This window comes from Chrysemys picta, chromosome 16 (assembly GCF_011386835.1).
Source record: "Chrysemys picta bellii isolate R12L10 chromosome 16, ASM1138683v2, whole genome shotgun sequence".
NCBI classification, from domain to species: Eukaryota; Metazoa; Chordata; order Testudines; family Emydidae; genus Chrysemys; species Chrysemys picta.
The window spans coordinates 4,409,979-4,430,592 of NC_088806.1; the positions used below are offsets into that span (position 1 = coordinate 4,409,979).

At 45.7% G+C, this 20,614-nt stretch overlaps 1 protein-coding gene, 1 long non-coding RNA gene and 1 other non-coding gene across 5 annotated transcripts in view; 1 reads left to right on the forward strand and 2 right to left on the reverse strand.

The window, feature by feature from the left end:
- LOC101941939 (cytosolic Fe-S cluster assembly factor nubp1-A-like) overlaps nt 1–9,726 on the forward strand; it is a 24,769-nt gene extending 15,043 nt beyond the window's left edge. For both annotated transcript variants that reach the window (XM_065570116.1, XM_065570115.1), the window contains 4 exons: nt 2,296–2,406; nt 3,901–4,003; nt 6,211–6,294; nt 7,113–9,726. In XM_065570116.1, coding sequence (XP_065426188.1) covers nt 2,296–2,406; nt 3,901–4,003; nt 6,211–6,294; nt 7,113–7,177 — 363 coding nt within the window. In that variant the 3' untranslated portion in view covers nt 7,178–9,726. The remainder of the gene's footprint in view (nt 1–2,295; nt 2,407–3,900; nt 4,004–6,210; nt 6,295–7,112) is intronic.
- On the reverse strand, nt 8,516–17,228 carry LOC135975979 (uncharacterized). 2 transcript variants are annotated; one of them, XR_010593208.1, is made up of 2 exons: nt 16,375–17,228; nt 8,516–10,579 (listed from the first exon to the last, which is right to left on the reverse strand). It is a non-coding gene; the product is annotated as an uncharacterized LOC135975979 (long non-coding RNA). The 2 variants fall into 2 exon arrangements; XR_010593207.1 differs by having other exon boundaries at nt 8,516–10,582.
- Nucleotides 17,229–19,537: 2,309 nt separating this feature from the next.
- Nucleotides 19,538–19,619, reverse strand: TRNAF-AAA (transfer RNA phenylalanine (anticodon AAA)). Its single transcript has one exon. It is a non-coding gene; the product is annotated as a tRNA-Phe (tRNA).
- Nucleotides 19,620–20,614: the final 995 nt, after the last annotated feature.

A 20,614-nucleotide genomic window follows, 5' to 3' on the forward strand; every position in this document is an offset into this window, starting at 1 on the left:
GCTTTTTGTTTGAAGTCAGGCACCAGTGCTAAGATTAGTGGCAGAAGTCTAGCTAAATCAAAGGTAGAGAAGAGGCCAATTGTGCAGGAAGAGGCACAGTTTTCCAGGAGTAGGAGCAACAAGAAAATGTCCAGAGGCACAAGTGGCAGGAAACAAGTGGAATACTAAATAGGGATTAGTGAGCAGAATGCAAGGGATGTGGTAGGAGGGAGTGGAAGGGAATGAAGTCAAACGTGGTTTTAGTAAAGGGAAATCATGCCTCACCAATCTACTATAAATATCTGAGGGGGTCAACAAGCATATGGACCAAGAGGATCCAGTGGATATAGTGTACTTAGATTTTCAGAAAACCCTTGACAGGGTCCCTCACAAAAGGCTCTTATGCAAAGTAAGCTGCCATTGGATAAGAGGGAAGGTGTTCTCATGGATTGGTAACTGGTTAAAAGATAGGAAACAAAGGGTAGGTATAAATGGTCAGTTTTCAGAATGGAGAGAGGTAAATAGTGGTGTCCCCCAGGGGTCTGTTCTGGGCTCAGTCCTATTCAACATTCATAAATGATCTGGAAAAAGGGGTAAACAGTGAGGTGACAAAATTTGCAGATGATACAAAATTACTAAAGATAGTTAAGACCCAGGCAGACTGCGAAGAGCTACAAAGGGATCTCTCAAAACTGGGTGACTGGGCAACAAAATGGCAGATGAAATTGAATGTTGATAAATGCAAAGTAATGCACTTTGGAAAGCATAATCCCAACTATACATATGAAGCGATGGGGTCTAAATTAGCTGTTCCCACTCAAGAAAGAGATCTTGGAGTCATTGTGGATAGTTCTCTCAAAACATCCACTCAATGTGCAGGGCAGTAAAAATAAGCAAACAGAAGATGGGAATAATTAAGAAGGGAATAGAAAACAGGACAGAAAATATCATGTTGTCTCTATAAATCCATGGTACGCCCACATCTTGAATATTGCGTGCAAATGTGGTCACCCCATCTCAAAAAAGAGGTATTGGAATTGGAAAAGGTTCAGAAAAGGGCAACAAAAATGATTAGGGGAATGGAATGGCTTCTGTATGAGGAGAGATCAATAAGATTGGGACTTTTCAGCTTGGAAAAGAGACAGCTAAGGAGAGAGATGATTGAGGTCTATAAAATCATGACTGGTGTAGAGAAAGTAGATGAAGTGTTGTTTACTACTCATAACACAAGAACTAGGGGTCACCAAATGAAATTAATAGGCAGCAGGTTTAAAACAAACAAAAGGAAGTATTTATTCACACAACGCACAGTCAGCCTGTGGAACTCCTTGCCAGAGGATGTTGTGAATGTGAAGACCATAACAGGGTTCAAAAAAGAACTAAATAAATTCACGCAGGATAGGTCTATCGATGGTCTATTAGCCAGGATGGGCAGGAATGTTGTCCCTAGCCTCTGTTTGCCAGAAGCTGGGAATGAGCGACGGGATGGATCACTTGATGATTCCCTGTTCTGTTCATTCCCTCTGGGGCACCTGGCCCTGGCCACTGTTGGAAGACAGGATACTGGGCTAGATGGGCCTTTGGTCTGACCCAGTCTGGACATTCCTATGTTATGTAGGCATGTTTAATGAGAAAGGGGAGGGTTAGAGAGTGGTGTTAGAATCATAGAATATCAGGGTTGGAAGGGACCTCAGGAGGTTATCTAGTTCAACCCCCTGCTCAAAGCAGGCCCAATTCCCAAACAGATTTTTGCCCCAGATCCCTAAATGGCCCACTCAAGGATTGAACTCACAACCCTGGGTTTAATAGGCCAATGCTCAAACCACTGAGCTCCCACCATTAGAATTGACTTTGGAAAGAGCAAGTAAACCCGTTCCTGCACATCTTCCTCAACACCTTCACCAGATTAGTTTACAGAAAGACATCAAAAAACTAAACTAGTAGGTGCAAAAGTAATATTTGCATAATCCCTTTATTTAAAGAATACTTTTCTCTGAAGATATGACATTAATGCAGGTGATATGCATAAAGATGGTTGATCCCATGCCAGAGTTGTTGGACAGATTTAAAGATGTTGGAAGCTAAATTGGTTGAATAAAGATCTAAATAGCTTGATAATCTTTGGTCAGTCTCAAGACAGAAGATACCTTAATTCAGTAAACCAGATAATAGGTTATATGTTTAATCTGATGGTGGAAAACATGCTCAGTTGCTGGAAAGATTTCTGTGCTAAGAAAGTTTGCTTTGCAGGGAAAATCAATAGATGGAAAAAGTCCGGTACATGTGGACTGACAAAATAACACTTGCTTTTGATAGGAAATATCACTTCAGGATGTTCGAAAGGAGATCAACTTCTGTCATAAGGTGAAATTGCCGATCATAGGTGTTGTTGAAAATATGAGTGGCTTTGTATGCCCAAAATGTAAGGTAAGACTATCTAAAACTTATTGCTAAGATTTTCACTCGTCTTAATATACGCAGTCCAAATGTATGTATGTTTTGTGGTGACCATATGGGAAGGGAAAGGATTTACTTATCATGGCACAAACTTGCTTGATATCTTGAATAAAAAAAAAAATCCTGTTTCTGTTGGTGGAAACAGTATCAAGCTCCTTTATACAGGAACTGTTGTCCTTAGATAGTTACGAAAGGTGCATTCCCGAGGCCAAGGATTAGTTTTGTAGCTCCTTTTAGGAGCCAGAACACTGTATAAAAATAGCAGTTTTGAAATGGAGGCTTCAGCTACACAGCAGGATGTTACATGTTAGACATCTGTATTTGAACAATAGACCTACTTTAAGATCTGTGTTTAACAACTCTGTCTTAAATGCTCCTATTATGAGGAGCCACTGGCTGGCATCTCTGAATAGCTGATGTGGGTTGTTGCATCCTCCCTTCTTGTTTAGTTTTGCTGCTAAAAGCTTATGCAAACATTTAGATGTTTCTGTATTACTAACAATTTCCTTTCGATGTTGAACTCCTGATACCCATTATATAAGTGACCTACATGTACTGCTTTTGCTTCAGAACTTTCCTGGCACTTTCAACACAGGAAAGTACAAACTGGGGGCATTATGGAATGGGGTGTAGCTACACTGTGTACCTTAATCGTTTTCTAAAAACAATCCGGCATGGGAATGTATGTGCCAGTCATGATAAACATAGAATCTGAGGATTGGGCTAGGAAGGGAACAAGATGACAAATGACATGTTACTGACCCAGTTAGAGAAGGAACTGAAGGATGGTAACGACCAATCAAACATGCAGACTAATGCACGATCAGCTTGTCTTGGGGATGTGGGTCCATGGGTTTCAGGTGAGTTCCTTGGCATCAACCTATTACCCATTTGAACACATCCTCAAAGCAATATGAGTGCTTGAAAAATCAGACATAATTGTCAGTCTCTGCTCACGAGTCCCAGGTATTGGAAAGAATTAGGTTTTTGCAGGTCAGAATTAAAAAATAGTGACAGCTTTTGGCTGGCCACGCTGTCTGCTTTCAAATCCCTTGCTCTTGCAAATTTAAATTCTAACACACACCGCTTTAAAATTAGGATTTTGTATATACCACAATAAATGTCTTGGAGAAATAGTAACCTAAACTAGACAAATAGAGGACAAATGTATTTGAAATGGTACTTGTGGTTTATATATACACCTAAAGTGCTCTTAATGATTTGTGTGAAAGCTTAAGTCAAATGTTTTAATTGGGTAGAACTCTAATGTGTTTAATGATAGTATGCCAGGAACCTACTGCACATAGCCATCAGAAGCCCACAATGTTGGTCCTGTTTTAATTGGGATTTCAATAAGTGATGTTTGGAACATACCACTAAACAAAACTGAAGAACTGTTGTTCTCAAAATGATCTTTTCTGGCGTCGTCTTATATTACTTGTCCTTTTTTCTTTTATGTTACAGATTGAATCTCAGATCTTTCCTCCAACAACTGGAGGAGCAGAGAAGATGTGCCAAAATTTAAATATTTCTCTCCTGGGGAAAGTGCCCCTAGATCCTCAAATAGGTAAGCTTGGCAAATTGCATAATAAAAAGCAGCAATGTGCTTGCCATTACTTCAGGGTTATTTTTGGTGTATCAGCTAAGGTTTAGACATGCTCACTTTGATGAACACAAAACAGTGTCCAATAGCTGACTTTTTTAGAATGAAAATTGTTGTAAATATAGTTTGTGGAACGGTGATGATATGGTTTGGTCTGAAATGAGTAAAACGATGAGAGAACTTCCTGCTTAGGTTTAAATCAGGCCTGCACAACTTGTAAAACAGTGAGGGCCACATTACTCCAAAGAAAACAGCTGAGGGCCGAAACCCCCGGCCCCGCCGAACCCCCCCAGCCCCTGCCCAACATTGCCCCCCATGGAACCCCCCAGCACCACTCAGCCCCCCCAACAACCTCCCCCTCCCCGCCAGTGCCACCTGCCCCCCGAAACAAACCCTCCTTCCCCAGCGCTGCCCCACCGAAACAGCGGTATTGAACCTTGGTAGTATGTTATAGTGGGCCCCTAAGGTAGTATAATTAAGGTAAAAGAAAAATGTCTTTTTGCTAGAAGTAGAATAAGATCTCCTCCCCCCCCCCCCCCCCCCCCCCCGACACTTTGTAATCAATTGCCCTGTGAGTGAATGAGGAAGGCATGGAAGGCAGCATCTCCAGACAGCTGCAACCTTTGGAGAGGGGATGGGAGCCAGACCAGATCAGTAGAACAGGTCAGCCACGGACTTGCCACTCGCCTCCTCAGCCCCCGCCACTGCCCGCCCACTCGCCTCCTCAGCCCCCCTCCCTCACCTGCTGCTTGCCTACTCACCCCCCGCGGGCCACACCGAGAGCCCACACGGGCCGCATGTTGTGCAGGCCTGGTTTAAATAGTAATCACCTTTAGTAACATGACTCATATAGAGTGTGCCATTTTTTTTTTTTTTGAAAAACTGCTAATTTACAATTGCAGACTAGATGAAACCATACCACAAGGAAGAATAAAATCTTGTAACATCAAGTTTTGATCTAGTTAAAACTAGAGCTGCTATAACTGAAAAAATGCTCGTTGTATGAATTTAGGTAGATTTTTTTCAGTGGATAATTAGATGTACTAAAAGAAAAGAAGTAGTATGTAAAGAACCAAGTTACTAGTAGATAATATACGCCAGTCTACATAGTATCCAAGTGTAAAGCAAGACCATCTTGGTGCTACTCTTCCATGGAATTAAGGAACAGCATCCCATGTAGATGGAAGGATGGTATAGTCAGGGCATGTGTCACGGAGTCACTGGGCAATGCTCTGGAGCTACTCCATACAAAGGCAGTCAGGACTCTGGGGGAGTCTCCTCTCTGTGAGCAGATTGTCTCCAGGGCAAGAAACTTCCACCTTCCTGGGTCTGACCTCGGAGCAGTCAGTATCCCCTGCCCCACCGTGCGCTTCCCCCAGCGAGTCCGCGAAGGCGGGACTTCTGGGGAAGCCACAGGGCCTGCACCCCACCTCCGCAGTCAGACATGACTCTCAGCCAGCCAGTAAAACAGAAGGTTTATTAGATGACAGGAACACTGTCCAAAACAGAGCTTGTAGGTACAGAAACTGGACCCCTAAGTCAGGTCCATCTTGGGGTCAGGGAGGCCAGACCCCAGGTCTGGGCCTCCCTCTCTTTCCCCAGCCAGCTCCGAACTGAAACTCTCCAGCCCCTCTTCTGGCCTTTGTCTCTTTCCCGGGCCAGGAGGTCACCTGATCTTTGTTCTCCAACACCTTCAGTTGCCACCTTTGCAGGGGAGGGGCCCAGGCCATCAGTTGCCAGCAGACAGGGTGTTGGCCATTCTCTGTGCAGACAGCATCACACTGGTCCTCTAGGGCTCTGCAACAATCGCACACCCTTATCCAACCGGCTAGATACTTAAGAAAGACATAGGGGAAACTGAGGCACCCACACATTATTCAGAGAGAATATTAAGAACATTCCCACTTCGTCACATTGTGCATCGGAAAACCTAGGACCTCAATCTGAAAAACGACATTGTTCTGCTACTTAGTTCTAATAGCTATCTATAAGAAAATAGCTACCGTGTTTCATTTATGTGTTACTGACCCAGGAAGAACATAAGCCCTTGGTTCACTGGACTGGTACAGCAATTTTGGGGAGGTAAATTTCAGGCAATTTTTTTTGTTTTGTTTTTCCTGCATCACAAGGTTTTTAGCTTATTTCTTCCCCCCCCTTTTTTTTTTTTTTAGGGAAAAGTTGTGATCAAGGCCAATGTTTTTTCTCTGAAATACCTGAGTCCCCAGCTACTTCATCTTACAGGAATATCATCCAAAGTAAGAATGTCATGTTAAAAGGCTGACGTGTGAATTACTTGTCTGAGCAATTAGTTTCTAAAATATGTTATGAAGGTGTCAACAGCATAATTTTGGCAGAATGGGGGGAGGGATAGCTCAGTGGTTTGAGCATAGGCCTGCTAAACCCAGGATTGTGAGTTCAATCCTTGAGGGGGCCACTTAGGGATCTGGGGCAAAATCAGAACTTGGTCCTGCTAGTGCAGGCAGGAGGCTGGATTCAATGACCTTTCAGGGTCCCTTCCAGTTCTATGAGATAGGTATATCTCCGCATATATATTTTTTTATATTTAGAACGTACAGTATAAGAATCATGAAATTGCACCATTTGTTATCTCTTTACTTGTCTCAAATTACTTCAGCCACTTATATTTTAAACAATTAAATTATGTTAAAATGATAGCTAGTTAACTCCAGGTAACTAAAATAAGTGTGGCTTTCTTTTGACCTTCATTGAGTTCCAGCAAATACATCATGTACTCTTACTGACAAAATAAAATAGTTTTGCTAACTTTCTATGAGCAGGCATTTCTTAAATGGAATTTGGTAGTTTACCAGTGAGTGAAGTTTTGAATATGTCACTCTTACTCTTCTGGAAGAGCAAATGTACAAAATGCAGAAAGTATTCAAATAGCAGAAGAAAAATGGGTCTAAAATTCTTTAAACCATTTCAAATATAAGTTAGGGTAATATGACAGACAAAATTTTGTGACTTATGCCCACAGCAGGCAATAGATCCATGCAGTGATCAACAGTACATAAAATAAGTTCACTACTACCTTGTTTTTGCCTCTTTGCAGGGATTCAAGAATATTGTGCCCTACACCACTCTCAAGAAAAACTATCTAACCAAGGAATGGAATAAATGTGCAGTTAATTATAGGAAAGCAACAATTGTCATGAATCAGTAGGAAGAATGTAAAGATTTGTGCTCCCTTTCTGTATTGCAAATAAATAATTTTTAAGTTAATGTCCTTGCTTTACATTCCTGTTCTTGTGTGCGATCACCATAATATTTGAACATCTAGTCCACCTGATGTCTCAAAGCTTTGTTATAAGTTTATAGAAATAAGTCACTTAGTGCATCAGAGGTGAAATCTAAACGCAGAATTTTGTGATACCTGTAATCTTGCGTATGTCGTTAGTGAAATTAATCTTCAAAGATGTTCAAATAGACTTTCTTCAGAAACTCTTGTATATTAAATACATATTTTCATTGGAACATTTACCTGAGTCTTTTTAAATTAGTATTTTCAAGCCTCCTTCATTTGAGGATTAATTGTAGTGTGCATTTCCATGCTGTGTTTCATTGGATGAGATCACTTGGACATCTTTTTCTTTGATTAGTAGAGTTCCATGTTTAGAGTGCAGTCACTTAAATTTAGGATTGTCTCCTCTTTTGTGATCAGAGTGTCTGGGAAAAGAAAAATAAGTTTCAGCCTAGTGGGAACAAATTACTAACCTTTTTTTTTTTTACTTTAAGTTAACATTAGTTTCCTTGTTTGTAATACAAGAAATTAGAGGGCAAGTGTCAAGGGAAAATAAACTGCATTTGCCTTCAAATTAAAATCAATATAAACTTGTGTGTGTGACTGCAGAACAGAATGAGTTGACTTGAGGGAGCTTGCTGCCTACTTGATTTATAGCAAGGAAATAAGTCAGTGTTCAGGCTTTATTTTACTTGGTGAATTAAACTCCTACAAATAAATTAAGTGCTGTGTTGCCAGAAATCCCTCTCAAATGGGCCTTTCCTCTGCTCTCCTCAACCCAATCTCTGATTCCAGACCCCCCTCCTTCATGACAGAAATTAGCCAAAGGGAGGAAAGAAAAAGGGGATGGGTAACTACCCTACTCTGCACTCTCAAGAAAGATATTCGCATCCTGAGTGTTAACAAGTCTTTTGACTTGTCCAATGGTTAAACCTCCCAATCTCTGAGAAATGAGTAGCACATTCTGTAGGAAAATTGCAGCTATCTTTTATATTACACTACTGAAATTATGCTCCCTGATCTATGTAGTATGAATATCACAGAACTGAGTATTAGAAACATCCAGAAATCAGGAATCCTCCAGAGGCTTTTATCTTAATGACTAAAATGACCCCAATCATTATCAAACAAATTCTGTATTAACTTCTCAAACAGAAGCAAGGAATTATTTTCATAGGATATAAAGCTAGTCTTTGGCCTGTTTTAAGTAAAAATTGAAATTTTCCTTCCTGCACACATTGCCTTTTTATGTTAGCTTATAACTGCAACCAAGGAACTCATCACTAAAAATCTGAGTTTGACATGTTTTGACCACACAATTCTTTACTCTTGTTCAGACAGAGTTGATGCTCTAGAATAGTGTTACTTAATAAATGTTGTCTTATTGCTTATCCATTTTTCCAATATCAGTCCTCAACTTACACAGTCACCTAGTGGTTATGTATTTCCATATCCTTCAGGACATCCATTCCCTGAATTTCTTCTTCTCTCTCCTGTAGAATGAACACAAGAAATCTAAAGACGATGTTCTACTAATCTAACGCTGCTCCAGCATTAGTATCTAGAACATCTACTGCAATCATTTCTCAGTTATTTTTGTTGCCGCCTCTAATGTACTTTACAAAATCTTAATCTTAACTATTCCAGGGCGGTAACACAAGAGCACACAGTGGGTTTGTTATAAAACACGTTTGTGACGTTGCACTCCATATGCTTTATGAAAATACGCTTGGAATGGGAATATAATGTAATTGGAATGTGCTTTTATGCAAAAGGTCTCTTGTAAGGTATTACAAAGCTTATAACCTACTGAGTGTGGTCATCCTATTTGTATGTATGCATCAGTCTTGTATCTAAAACTAGAAATATGAAGTTAACTCTTAATGGTGGTTTAGAATCTTGATGGCTCCTATTGACTAGGACAATTGGCTGTAAATGGCTGTTTACCTGCAAGCCTTCCTGTGTACGGGATGAAGAATGAGGTCTCACAGGACATCTGACGAGGTCACATGATTCTGGAATCCATCTTAAACCTGGTGCTTTTCCATTTAAAAGGAGGGGTGGAAACCAAGAGAGACACAAGATTCCCGCCTTGTGCCAAAGAGATAAAAGCAGGTGGAACAGAACAAAGGAGGCTGCCAGTCATGAGAAATCCCCTAGTTACCACCTGAGCTGGAACTAACTAACTGTACCAGGGAAAGGATTGGGCCTAGACTAGGAAGGAGCCTAGTCTGTGAAAGAAGCTTATTGGAACATCTCTGTGGGTGAGATTTACCTGTATTCAGTTTCTTAAATGTATTAGGCTTAGACTTGCGTGTTTTGTTTTATTTTGCTTGGTAACTTACTTTGTTCTGTCTGTTATTACTTGAAACCACTTAAATCCTCCTTTTTATAGTTAATAAAATCACTTTTGTTTATTAACTAACCCAGAGTAAGTGATTAATACCTGGGGAAGCAAACAGCTGTGCATATCTCTCTATCCATGTTATAGAGGGTGGACAATTTGAGTTTACCCTGGGTGGACAATTTGAGTTTACCCTGGATAAGCTTTATACAAAGTGAAACGGATTTATTTGGGGTTTGGACCCCATTGGGAGCTGGGTGTCTGGGTGCTGGAGACAGGAGCACTTGCTGAGCTGTTTTCAGTTAAGTCTGCAGCTTTGGGGGTGTGGTTCAGACCCTGGGTCTGTGTTGTAGCAGGCTAGTGTGTCTGGCTCAACAACACGGGGTTCTGGAGGCCCAAGCTGGCAAAGAAAACGGGCTCAGAGGTAGTTTCAGCACATCAGGTGACAGTCCCAAGGGGGTCTCTGTGACCGAACCAGTCACAATATTGTCTAATTCTTTTAGACCTCAGGCATGCAGACAATTTAGAAAAGTTACATGGTCACTTTTTCCACACTGCATGGGAAAAAATGGTGCTTATTTTCTTGAGCCACTCAATTCTGCCTCTTTTGGGAAAGTAGAAATTGATTTGTTGGTCTTTGCCATCCACATCCATAAAAGAAAAGAATGTAGCAGCAGCAGTAAGATATTTTCTTGTACCATGAACAGAACTCAAACAAATACCAGGACAATTTTATAGGCCCTTTTTACAGGCCACTTTTCAAGGAAATACCTTCATTTATTGCAAAGCAGTCCTTGTCAATGGGTCCTTTTGGCTTCTCTGTTCAGGTCACACTTACTCTTTTGCAGTGCAGCAGTTAGTCCGCGCAATTCCCAAACTCCTCATTCATGTCTATCAAAGTGTAAATCAGCATAATGCCCAATTCCTAAAAAAGCTGCTGTGGAAAACACATACATGATGCGGCTATTGAGAATAACTAACCTTAATACAACCCTGTGAAACATCTGTGGTGACAAAAACCTTGAAGTTAACTTGCTGATGCTTTCCCCCCCTCCTAATTTACAGTGGATGTAGCCATATAAGTTAGCTAGAATCTCCCTTCAGCTGCTATCACAAGAGCCTGCAGAAGTTGGCCCAATAAAAGGTATTACCTCAGCCAACTTGTCTCTCTATGAGGCTATAGACAATCAACAGCTTAGTATGGACAAAATAATTCTGCTTAATGTAAGAGCAAAAGAAATTACTTTAAAATAAATTAAAACTTGCATTTTAGGAAGTTTAAATAACCAGTAACATCCCTTCCTACCACTGACAGATTCACCTTATTTTGGGAAGTCTCATTTAACATTTTGAGGATGGACATCATTTCCCCTCCTCCTCCTCCCAGCTCTGGTCTCACTCCTTCCAGCTGGACCCATTTTGTCAGTGCTTTGTGCCAAACTATAAGACATCAGTCTGACTCCAAAGAGTAACTTTAAATCTATATCCAGTCATGTTCCCTTCATTTTAAGACATTCACAGCCAAATTCTTACTACCAGCTATTTACAAGACCTTTAATTGAATTTACCCTTGAATGGCACTGCCCCTTTACCTACAAAGGAGGGTCTATAGTAATTTGCACGTTTATGAAAGACTTAAGAGTACTGTTTAGAAGATGTGCTAACCTCTGCAGAAAGCATTGTTGCCAGCACAGAGTGCCCGAGGCAAAGCAACAGTGGGTTCGTTGACCGGTGTGCTTCGTGCCAATAAACCACCAGGGGGAGAAGCAAACAAAGTTTATTTGGGATCCTAAAGCGGTGCTAGGAGACAGGCACGTCTCAGATCAAGCACACTAACAGGAACAGTTTTTCTTCTTTTATACGTTTTGCAGTTAAGCCTCACCCCCCCACTTTCCGCTCTAGCCCTCCCTTTCTCCCCCCCCCCCATTCCTCCCTCTACCCCTCCCGTCCCTGGTAATAGTTACTAAGCAAATAACGATTACATTTAAGCAGTTAAATCATTCTTGGCAGCTATAAGCCTAGCTTGTTAGCAACTTCTTTATCTTGTCCTTTTTCCCTTCAGCAAGAAACATGCAGGCCTCATTATTACCGCTTGAGCAGGGGGTTGCACACAGATAACTGGTTGCTTACATATTCCAATTGCACCTGGCTTTTGAGGTTGATTAGAGTTTAAACATGGAAGGATAGAGTTTGGTTCACTTAGGCCTAGTGCAGGAAGGCTTCATTGACACTTTGTGGCCTTCCACTCTCCCGAGTTACTTAGGGTGAGGCCTAGTGACGTCAACAGCATCATTTTAGTAGCACGACTATTTGGTAAACATTTTCTAATAGGTCAGCTTTAAGAATCCTAGCAATGTAGGCAGGCTGGAGGGAGAGTTTATCAAGTCCAGCCCCCTGTGCTGAGACTGAACGAACCAGATGTAGACCATCCCTGACAGATGCTTGTCTAACCTGTTCTTAAAAATCTCCAACAATGGGGCTTCCCGACCTCTTGGCAGCCTTGTCCAGAGCTTAACTATCCCTATAATCGAAGTTTTTTTCCTAATATCTAACCTAAATCTCCCTTGCTGCAGATTAAGCCCATTATTTCTTGTCCTGCATTCAGTGGACATGGAGAACAATTGATCACTGTCCTCTTTATAACAGCCCTTGACAAATCTGAAGACATAACAGGTTCCCCCCCATCTGTTGTCTTCTCTCCAGACTAAACATGCCCAGTTTTTTTAACAATTCCTCAAGGGTCAGGTTTTCTAAACAATTTAGAAAAGTTACCTGGTTACTTTCCCCACAATGCATGGAAAAAATGGTGCTTATTTGGTTCTGAAATGGTGATAGGTCCAAGTCTTTCCTAATGTGTGGCGCCCAGTACTGGACCCAGTACTCCAGCTGAGGCCTCACCAGTGCCAAACAGAGTGGGGGCAATTGCCTCCTGTGTCTTATATATGACACTCCTGTTAATGCACCCCAGAATATTAATGGTTTTTGCAACTGCATTGCACTGTCATTTCATATTCAACCTGCGACACCCAGATCCTTCTCACCAGTGCTACGGCCTAGGCAGTTATTCCCTAGGGCGTAGCTGTGAATTTGATTTTTCCTTCCTAAGTATAGTACTTTGCACTTCTCTATCTAGTTGTCTAATGAACTGAAGAACACTATTATTGGTAGTACTGTCTTTGGAAGACAGTACTACCAATATTAATTTTCTGATGTTCATTAGACAACTAGATAGAGAAGTGCAAAGTACTTCTCAGACATTTTCTAGAAAACGATCTTATTTTGGAACCAGTAACTGTAACTGAAGTTTAAAAGGCCTCATTTCAAACTGATTGCGGGGCGCAAGACGTTTTGCTGATGTTGACAGTTTGCAGGCATGGCCCCCGGCAGCTCCCAGTGGCCACAGTTTGCTCCCAGTGGCCAATGGGAGCTGCGGGAAGCGGCGGCAAGCACGTATGAGTCCTGCTATATAACTTGTTACATTACAGCCCTAGAAAGGCCAGTATGGTGGTATTGACAATAAGCAGCAACTGCTTATTTCCAGGAAGGCCTGCCAAAACATTAAATGACGCAGTGTGACAGAGTGGTCTGGTGCAAGCCATGGAGACCAGGAGGCTGGGTGGTGAAAGGATGTTAGTACAAATATTATCCAAGTCCCAAGAAGACATGCAGGATCCCCTGGGAGAATAACATGAAGGGCAAAGGGGTCCAGGAGAGCTGGCTGTATTTTAAAGAATCCTTATTGTGGTTGCAGGAACAAACCATCCCGATGTGTAGAAAGAATAGTAAATATGGCAGGCGACCAGCTTGGCTTAACAGTGAAATCCTTGCTGACCTTAAACGCAATAAAGAAGCTTACAAGAAGTGGAAGATTGGACAAATGACCAGGGAGGAGTATAAAAATATTGCTCAGGCATGCAGGAGTGAAATCAGGAAGGCCAAATCGCACTTGGAGTTGCAGCTAGCAAGAGATGTTAAGAGTAACAAGAAGGGTTTCTTCAGGTATGTTAGCAACAAGAAGAAAGTCAAGGAAAGTGTGGGCCACTTACTGAATGAGGGAGGCAACCTAGTGACAGAGGATGTGGAAAAAGCTAATGTACTCAATGCTTTTTTTGCCTCTGTCTTCACAAACAAGGTCAGCTCCCAGACTGCTGGACTGGGCAGCACAGTATGGGGAGGAGGTGACCAGCCCTCCGTGGAGAAAGAAGTGGTTCAGGACTATTTAGAAAAACTGGATGAGCACAAATCCATGGGGCCGGATGCGCTGCATCCGAGGATGCTAAAGGAGTTGGCGGATGTGATTGCAGAGCCATTGGCCATCATCTTTGAAAACTCATGGCGATCGGGGGAGGTCCCGAATGACTGGAAAAAGGCTAATGTAGTACCCATTTTTAAAAAAGGAAAAAGGAGGAACTATAGGCCAGTCAGCCTCACCTCAGTCCCTGGAAAAATCATGGAGCAGGTCCTCAAGGAATCAATTATGAAACACTTAGAGGAGAGGAAAGTGATCAGGAACAGTCAGCATGGATTCACCAAGGGGAAGTCGTGCCTGACTAACCTAATTGCCTTCTATGATGAGATAACTGGCTCTGTGGATGAGGGGAAAGCAGTGGATGTGTTATTCCTTGACTTTAGCAAAGCTTTTGATACAGTCTCCCACAGTATTCTTGCCGCCAAGTTAAAGAAATATGGGCTGGATGAATGGACTGTAAGGTGGATAGAAAGCTGGCTAGATCGTCGGGCTCAACGGGTAGTGATCAATGGCTCCATGTCTAGTTGGCAGCCAGTTTCAAGCGGAGTGCCCCAAGGGTCGGTCCTGGGGCCGGTTTTGTTTAATATCTTTATTAATGATCTGGAGGATGGTGTGGACTGCACTCTCATCAAGTTTGCAGATGACAATAAACTGGGAGGCGTGGTAGATATGCTGGAGGGTAGGGATCAGATACAGAGGGACCTAGACAAATTAGAGGATTGGGCCAAAAGAAACCTGATGAGGTTCAACAAGGACAAGTGCAGAGTCCTGCACTTAGGACGGAAGAATCCTATGCACTGCTACAGACTAGGGACCGAATGGCTAGGTAGCAGTTCTGCAGAAAAGGACCTAGGGGTCACAGTGGACGAGAAGCTGGATATGAGTCAACAGTATGTTCTTGTTGCCAAGAAGGCTAATGGCATTCTGGGCTGTATAAGTAGGGGCATTGCCAGCAGATCGAGGGGCGTGATTGTTCCCCTCTATGCAACATTGGTGAGGCCTCATCTGGAGTACTGTGTCCAGTTTTGGGCCACACAATACAAGAAGGATGTGGAAATATTGGAAAGAGTCAAGCGGAGGGCAACAAAAATGATTAGGGGTCTAGAGCACATGACTTATGAGGAGAAGCTGAGGGAACTGGGATTGTTTAGTCTCCAGAAGAGAAAAATGAGGGGGGATTTGATAGCTGCTTTCAGCTACCTGAGGGGGGGTTCTAGGGTTACCATATTTTGTGCCTCCAAAAGGAGGACACTCCACGGGGCCCCAGCCCCGCCCCCTGCCCCAACTCCGCCCCTTCCCCAAAGTCTCCGCCCCCTCCCCTGCTTCCTGCGAACATTTGATTCGTGGGAAGCCTGAAGCAGGTAAGGGGGGTGTGGGGGGAGGAGGCGCGGCCCAGGCTGGCCCCCCCGGCGTTTCCAGCCTGGGTCGGCTCGAGCCCTGGGGTGCCGGCCCCGGGCCCGGCCGAGCACCCCCGGCCCGCCCAGCACTGCCGGTCCCCGGCCCGGCCCCCGGGCCCCCGGGCCCCCAGCACCGCACCGCCGGTCCCCAGCCCAGCCCTCGGCACCGTACCGCTGTCCCGGCCCCCGGCACCGCCGGCCCAGCCCCGGAGTCCCCGGCCCGGCACCGCACCGCCGGCCCGGCCCCCGAGCACCCGCACCGCTGGCCCCGCATGTCCGGATTTTCCCGGACATGTCCTGCTTTTTGGGATTTCCCCCCGGACGGGGATTTGGAGCCCAAAAAGCCGGACATGTCCGGGAAAATCCGGATGTATGGTAACCCTAGGGGGTTCCAAAGAGGATGGAGCTCAGCTGTTCTCAGTGGTGGCAGATGACAGAACAAGGAGCAATGGTCTCATGTTGCAGTGGGGGAGGTCTAGGTTGGATATTAGGAAACACTATTTCACTAGGAGGGTGGTGAAGCACTGGAATGGGTTCCCTAGGGAGGTGGTGGAATCTCCTTCCTTGGAGGTTTTTAAGGTCAGGCTTGACAAAGCCCTGGCTGGGATGATTTAGTTGGGGATTGGTCCTGCTTTGAGCAGGGGGTTGGACTAGATGACCTCCTGTAGTCCTTCCAACCCTGATATTTTATGATTCTATGAAAAGTGAAATCCAACTGCAGAGTGGTTTCTCTGGAACAAATAGCGTTTTAGCTTGGGGTATTGCATAGGTGGAGTTTGCTGAACTGAAGCTGCAGTGGTGGCTTCCAGCAGAAACATTTGACTTAGGAGAAAAGGGCTGATTGACCAGAACCTAGTGGGGGTGCAGAGTAAGGAATTATACAGTCTGTGCCAGGCCTAAGGGATTCACTTCAGTTTGGGAACAGAAGCCTGCTCTACACCTTCTTGAAGCTGTCATTGAAATCTTCTAACTTAAATTCTCACTTCCTAGGGAATCTAACTTAAACCTATGTTTTTAATAGACTTGTTTTTCTGCTCCTGTCCCCTTCACTGTACTTATCACCCCCAGCTCAGATGCAGTTACCTCATGCTTACCAGCCTTGTCAACTTCAAGGAAAACGAAGTGCTAAAAGAGAACACTGTCCAAATAATGGGACAGATAATCAGTCCAAGCCAAAAGATTCGAGCTTCAGCTTCAGTTGAGGCAGCTATGCTTGAAAATACCTAGAAAGAAAAACCTTAACAGTGGGTAAGGACTGAGACATGTTATTTATATGCATTGTCATGTTCCTGTTTCTGCTGTTTTATATAATATCAGCTGTAGCTACCAGATATAAATGATTTCCTATTGCCTGGCTGTATGCTTCCTTAGGCTGGCATTCAGTTAACTGAAATCATTGCAGCATGGGAGAACAATTTACTGGTTCTAAATACAGGATTAATTTTCTTTACACAAACAAAAATTGATCATGCCCTGAACTCTACTTAGTACCATAGTTATGCAGGGTAACTAGTTGAACCACCAAGCATTTTAGACATTTATATTCTGCATGAAATAGCCATTCAAATCCAAGTTTATCTTCAACAATATGAAAGGAAACATACTAACTGGTAGAACTCAGTTGATTTTATTTAAATGCTACCAAATTATGAAGTACCCTGGGGCTAGAATGAGTACGTCCAGCACTCTACACTGTTTAACAGGCAGGATAACGTTTTAGGAGCAATTGTGAACCGAACCGCCTCTTACTTTTCAAAAAATCAAAGTGTCATTTTGGCTTTTATTTTATATTCTCTTATTTAATCTCACCTTGGATTTTAGAAAAACTAGTACAGATCAGTCTACTCTAGTGGTCACTAACTGGTTGATCCTAGAGACTCTCCCAGCTGCTCGCAGAAGTGGCCCGGTTTGAGGGAAGACGGCGGGGGGGGGGGGGGGGGCGGAAGGAATCTATGCACACTGCTCCTGCCTGCAAGCACCACCCCCTCAGCTCCCATTGGCCACAGTTCCCCGTTCCTAGCCAATGGGAGCTGTGGGGGCGCTGCCTCCAAAGAGGGGCAGCGTGCGGAGCCATATGCCCCCTGGTCCCCCCTGGTCCCCCCCAGGGGCCGCAGAGGCACGTTGGTCCCTTCCGGGAGTGGCATGGGGTCAGGGCAGGCAGGGAGCCTGCCTTAGCCTCCCTGCGCCGCCGACCTGGAGTCCCCTGAGGTAAGTGCTGCCCGGAAGGAGACCGCACCCCAGTCTTGACCCCCGCCTCCTGAAGCCAGTACCCCATACTCCCTCCTGCACCCCGAACCCCCCAGCCCTGATCCCTCTCCTAGAGCCAGCACCCCATACCCCCTCCTACACCCTGAACCCCCCTGCCCTAGCCCTGAATCCCCTCCCAGAGCCAGCACCCCATATCCCCTCCTGCACCCTGAACCCCCCTGCCCCAGCCCTGCCCCTCTCCTGGAGCCAGCACACCATACCCCCTCCTGCACCCCAACCCCCAGCCCAGACCCCCCTCCCAGAGCCAGCACCCCATACCTTCTGCCCCCTGGACCTCCTGGCCCCCTCCCAAAGCCAGCACCCCAGCACCCTCCTGCACCCTGAACCTCCCTGCCCCAGCCCAGACCCCCCTCCCAGAGCCAGTACCCATACACCCTCCTGCACCCTGAACCTCGCTGCCCCAGCCCTGACCCCCCTCCCAGAACCAGCACCCCATACCCCTCCTGTCCCCTGACCCCACTCTCAGAGCCAGCACCCCATACCCCTCCTGCCCCCAAAGCCCCCTGCCCCAGCCCTGACCCCTCTCCCAGAGCCAGAACCCCATACATCCTCCTGCCCCCTGAACCCCCCTGCCCCAGCCCTGCCCCCCTCCCAGAGTCAGCACCCCATACCCCTCCTGCCCCCTGAACCCCCCTGCCCCAGCCCTGACCCCCCTCCCAGAGCCAGCACCCCAAACCCCCTCCCCCTGCCCAGACCCTCTCCCATACCTCCTGCACCCCAACACCCTGCCGCTGCCCAGAGCCCCCTCCTGCACTCAAACTCCCTCCCAGAGCTTGCACCCCTCACCCCAACCCCCTACCCCAGGCTCAGCCCGGAGTCCCCTCCCACTCTGCAAACCCCTCAGCCGCAGCCCAGAGCCCGCACCCCCTCCCAAACCCCAATCCCAGCCTGGTGAAAGTGAATGAGGGTGGGGGAGAGTGAGCGATGGAAGGGGTAGATGGAGTGAGCGGGGTGGGGTTTTGGGGAAGGGGTCGATCCTGGGTTGCCCTTAAATTCAAAAAGTGATCTTGTGCATAAAAAAGGATGGAAACCACTGGTCTAGATATCGAGATAATACTTAGTCCTGCCAGGAGTGCAGGGGCCCTCTGGCGATCCCTTCCAGTCCTACGATTCTATCACTGATATAAAGCTGAGATCTTATCTAGACAGTGAAATCTAAGGTGCCTGTACTACTATCAGCCACCAGGTACTGGGACATCCATTTTCAGACACCCAGGTTATCAATCTCCCCATGACTGTTTTGGGAAGGGAATTGTATTAATTTTCTTTTCCGATGGTTTATCCCCCAACGATTCCTATAAAGTCTTCGGTCAAGTGATACTGACAATGCTCAGTAATACGGGAGGTTGGGGGGTGGGATATGGGGGGGGGGGTTCTGCAAAGTCAGTTTCATGCGCTGCAAAGCAGATTTGTGCTACTGCAAAATCTTGACAGCAGGGAGTGCAGCTCATATCTGTGTTTCTTAAACATCTAAAAGGCACCGAAGTTTTTAAAGGGGCCCGGGAGAAGAGGAGAGGAGGTGGCGGGGGGACACCCAGGCCTAAACCCTCCACAGCAGCAGTGAGCAGGGCCTTTTCGGTGAAAATAAATGCCAGATGTGTAGTGGCAGTAACTGAAATGGCCTTTTCTCCCCATCTCACACAATTTCCTTTCTGTTCCCCCCCCCCCCCCGAAAAATTCCCTACCCCCCAAAAGTCAAACTCCTCTTCAAGCCCAGCTATCTGTAACCCAATAAGGATATAATGTCCAGTGCTGGACTTTGCTAGTGATGTGAAATGCGCTCCAGTACTAGGGTGCTGGCTGTCAGTTTTAAACTAGAGGGATGCCTAGATGGGGAGCCAGGGAGTGGAGGAGAGGGCAAGAGGGAAATAACTGATGGGGAGGGTCTGGGGTTAAAGGATCCAGGGGTAAGACGCCCTGGAAATAGGGACTGAAGCTCCATTCTGTATCCACAGGAAGTTCAGAGTAGCTAAAGAGTTGACAGTGGTGGGATTCAAACCCACACCTCCAAAGAGACTGGAGCTTTAATTCAGCGCCTTAGACCACTCAGCCACACTACCAGCTGTGAAAAAAAACAGCTGCCTGCTCCTCTCCCTGTGAGGGCTTGTCTTCACTGCTAAATTAGGTCAACAGTGTAAACTGGAGGAGGGACCCCTCAGCAGCTCAGGGGAGTTTCTGGTAACAAAAAGAATTTCTTGCTCACGAAGATGCAGTAGAGAATCTGATGATTTCAGGAGCCTGGGGAAATGGACCTGGGGAGACAGGTCAGGTTTCTAGGAAGATAACAGGATGCTGACCCCATCAGGAAAGGGATAGATAAGAAGACAGAAAAGATCCGATTGCCTCTATATCAATCCATGGTAGGCTGGAAGGCGTTTGCAGCTGTCCCTCCATCCGTCTGGGAGGGAGGCCACGCCCCCTTGCTACAAGTTCCCTGGTAGGGCCCAGTTCGGGGGGAATTAGCACCCTAACTCTGCGGGGTAGCACAGTACTGAGGGTAGGGGGCCCTGGCCCTCTGACAGGGTGGGGCACCAAACACTTAGAGCCTCTGACCTACAATCAGGGTAGGGCAGCAGTGTCCATAAGCGCCGGCCCTCAGGCAGGGCAGGGCAGCAAAGTCAGGAGGCTCTGGCCTGTATTCAGGACAGATCAATACTGCGTCTGTATGCCCAGACCCTCAAACAGGGCTGGGGGGTTCTGGCTCTGGCAGACTGCCAACAAACACAGGTCTCTTGGCCTATGTCGGGGAGGCTGCCAACCCAGGGGTGGGATGGCAGGGGTAGGGGGATGCGGGGCCACCCGACTGCACCACGTCCCAGCCCAGGACAGGAGGGAGACATCCTTCCCCTCTGGTGACTCGTCTCCAACTGAGCTGGAGGTATTGCCTTTTGTACTTCCGGTTCCTCTCCCACCGCTCTGCTTGCGTCAGGGCACATGTGGGTGTCCTGGCTCTGCCCACCGTGGAGAGATGGGGGAGGGCAGCTGGGACATGCCCCCTTGCTACACACACCTACATCTTGAATATGCATGCAGATGTGGTTGCCGCATCTCAAAG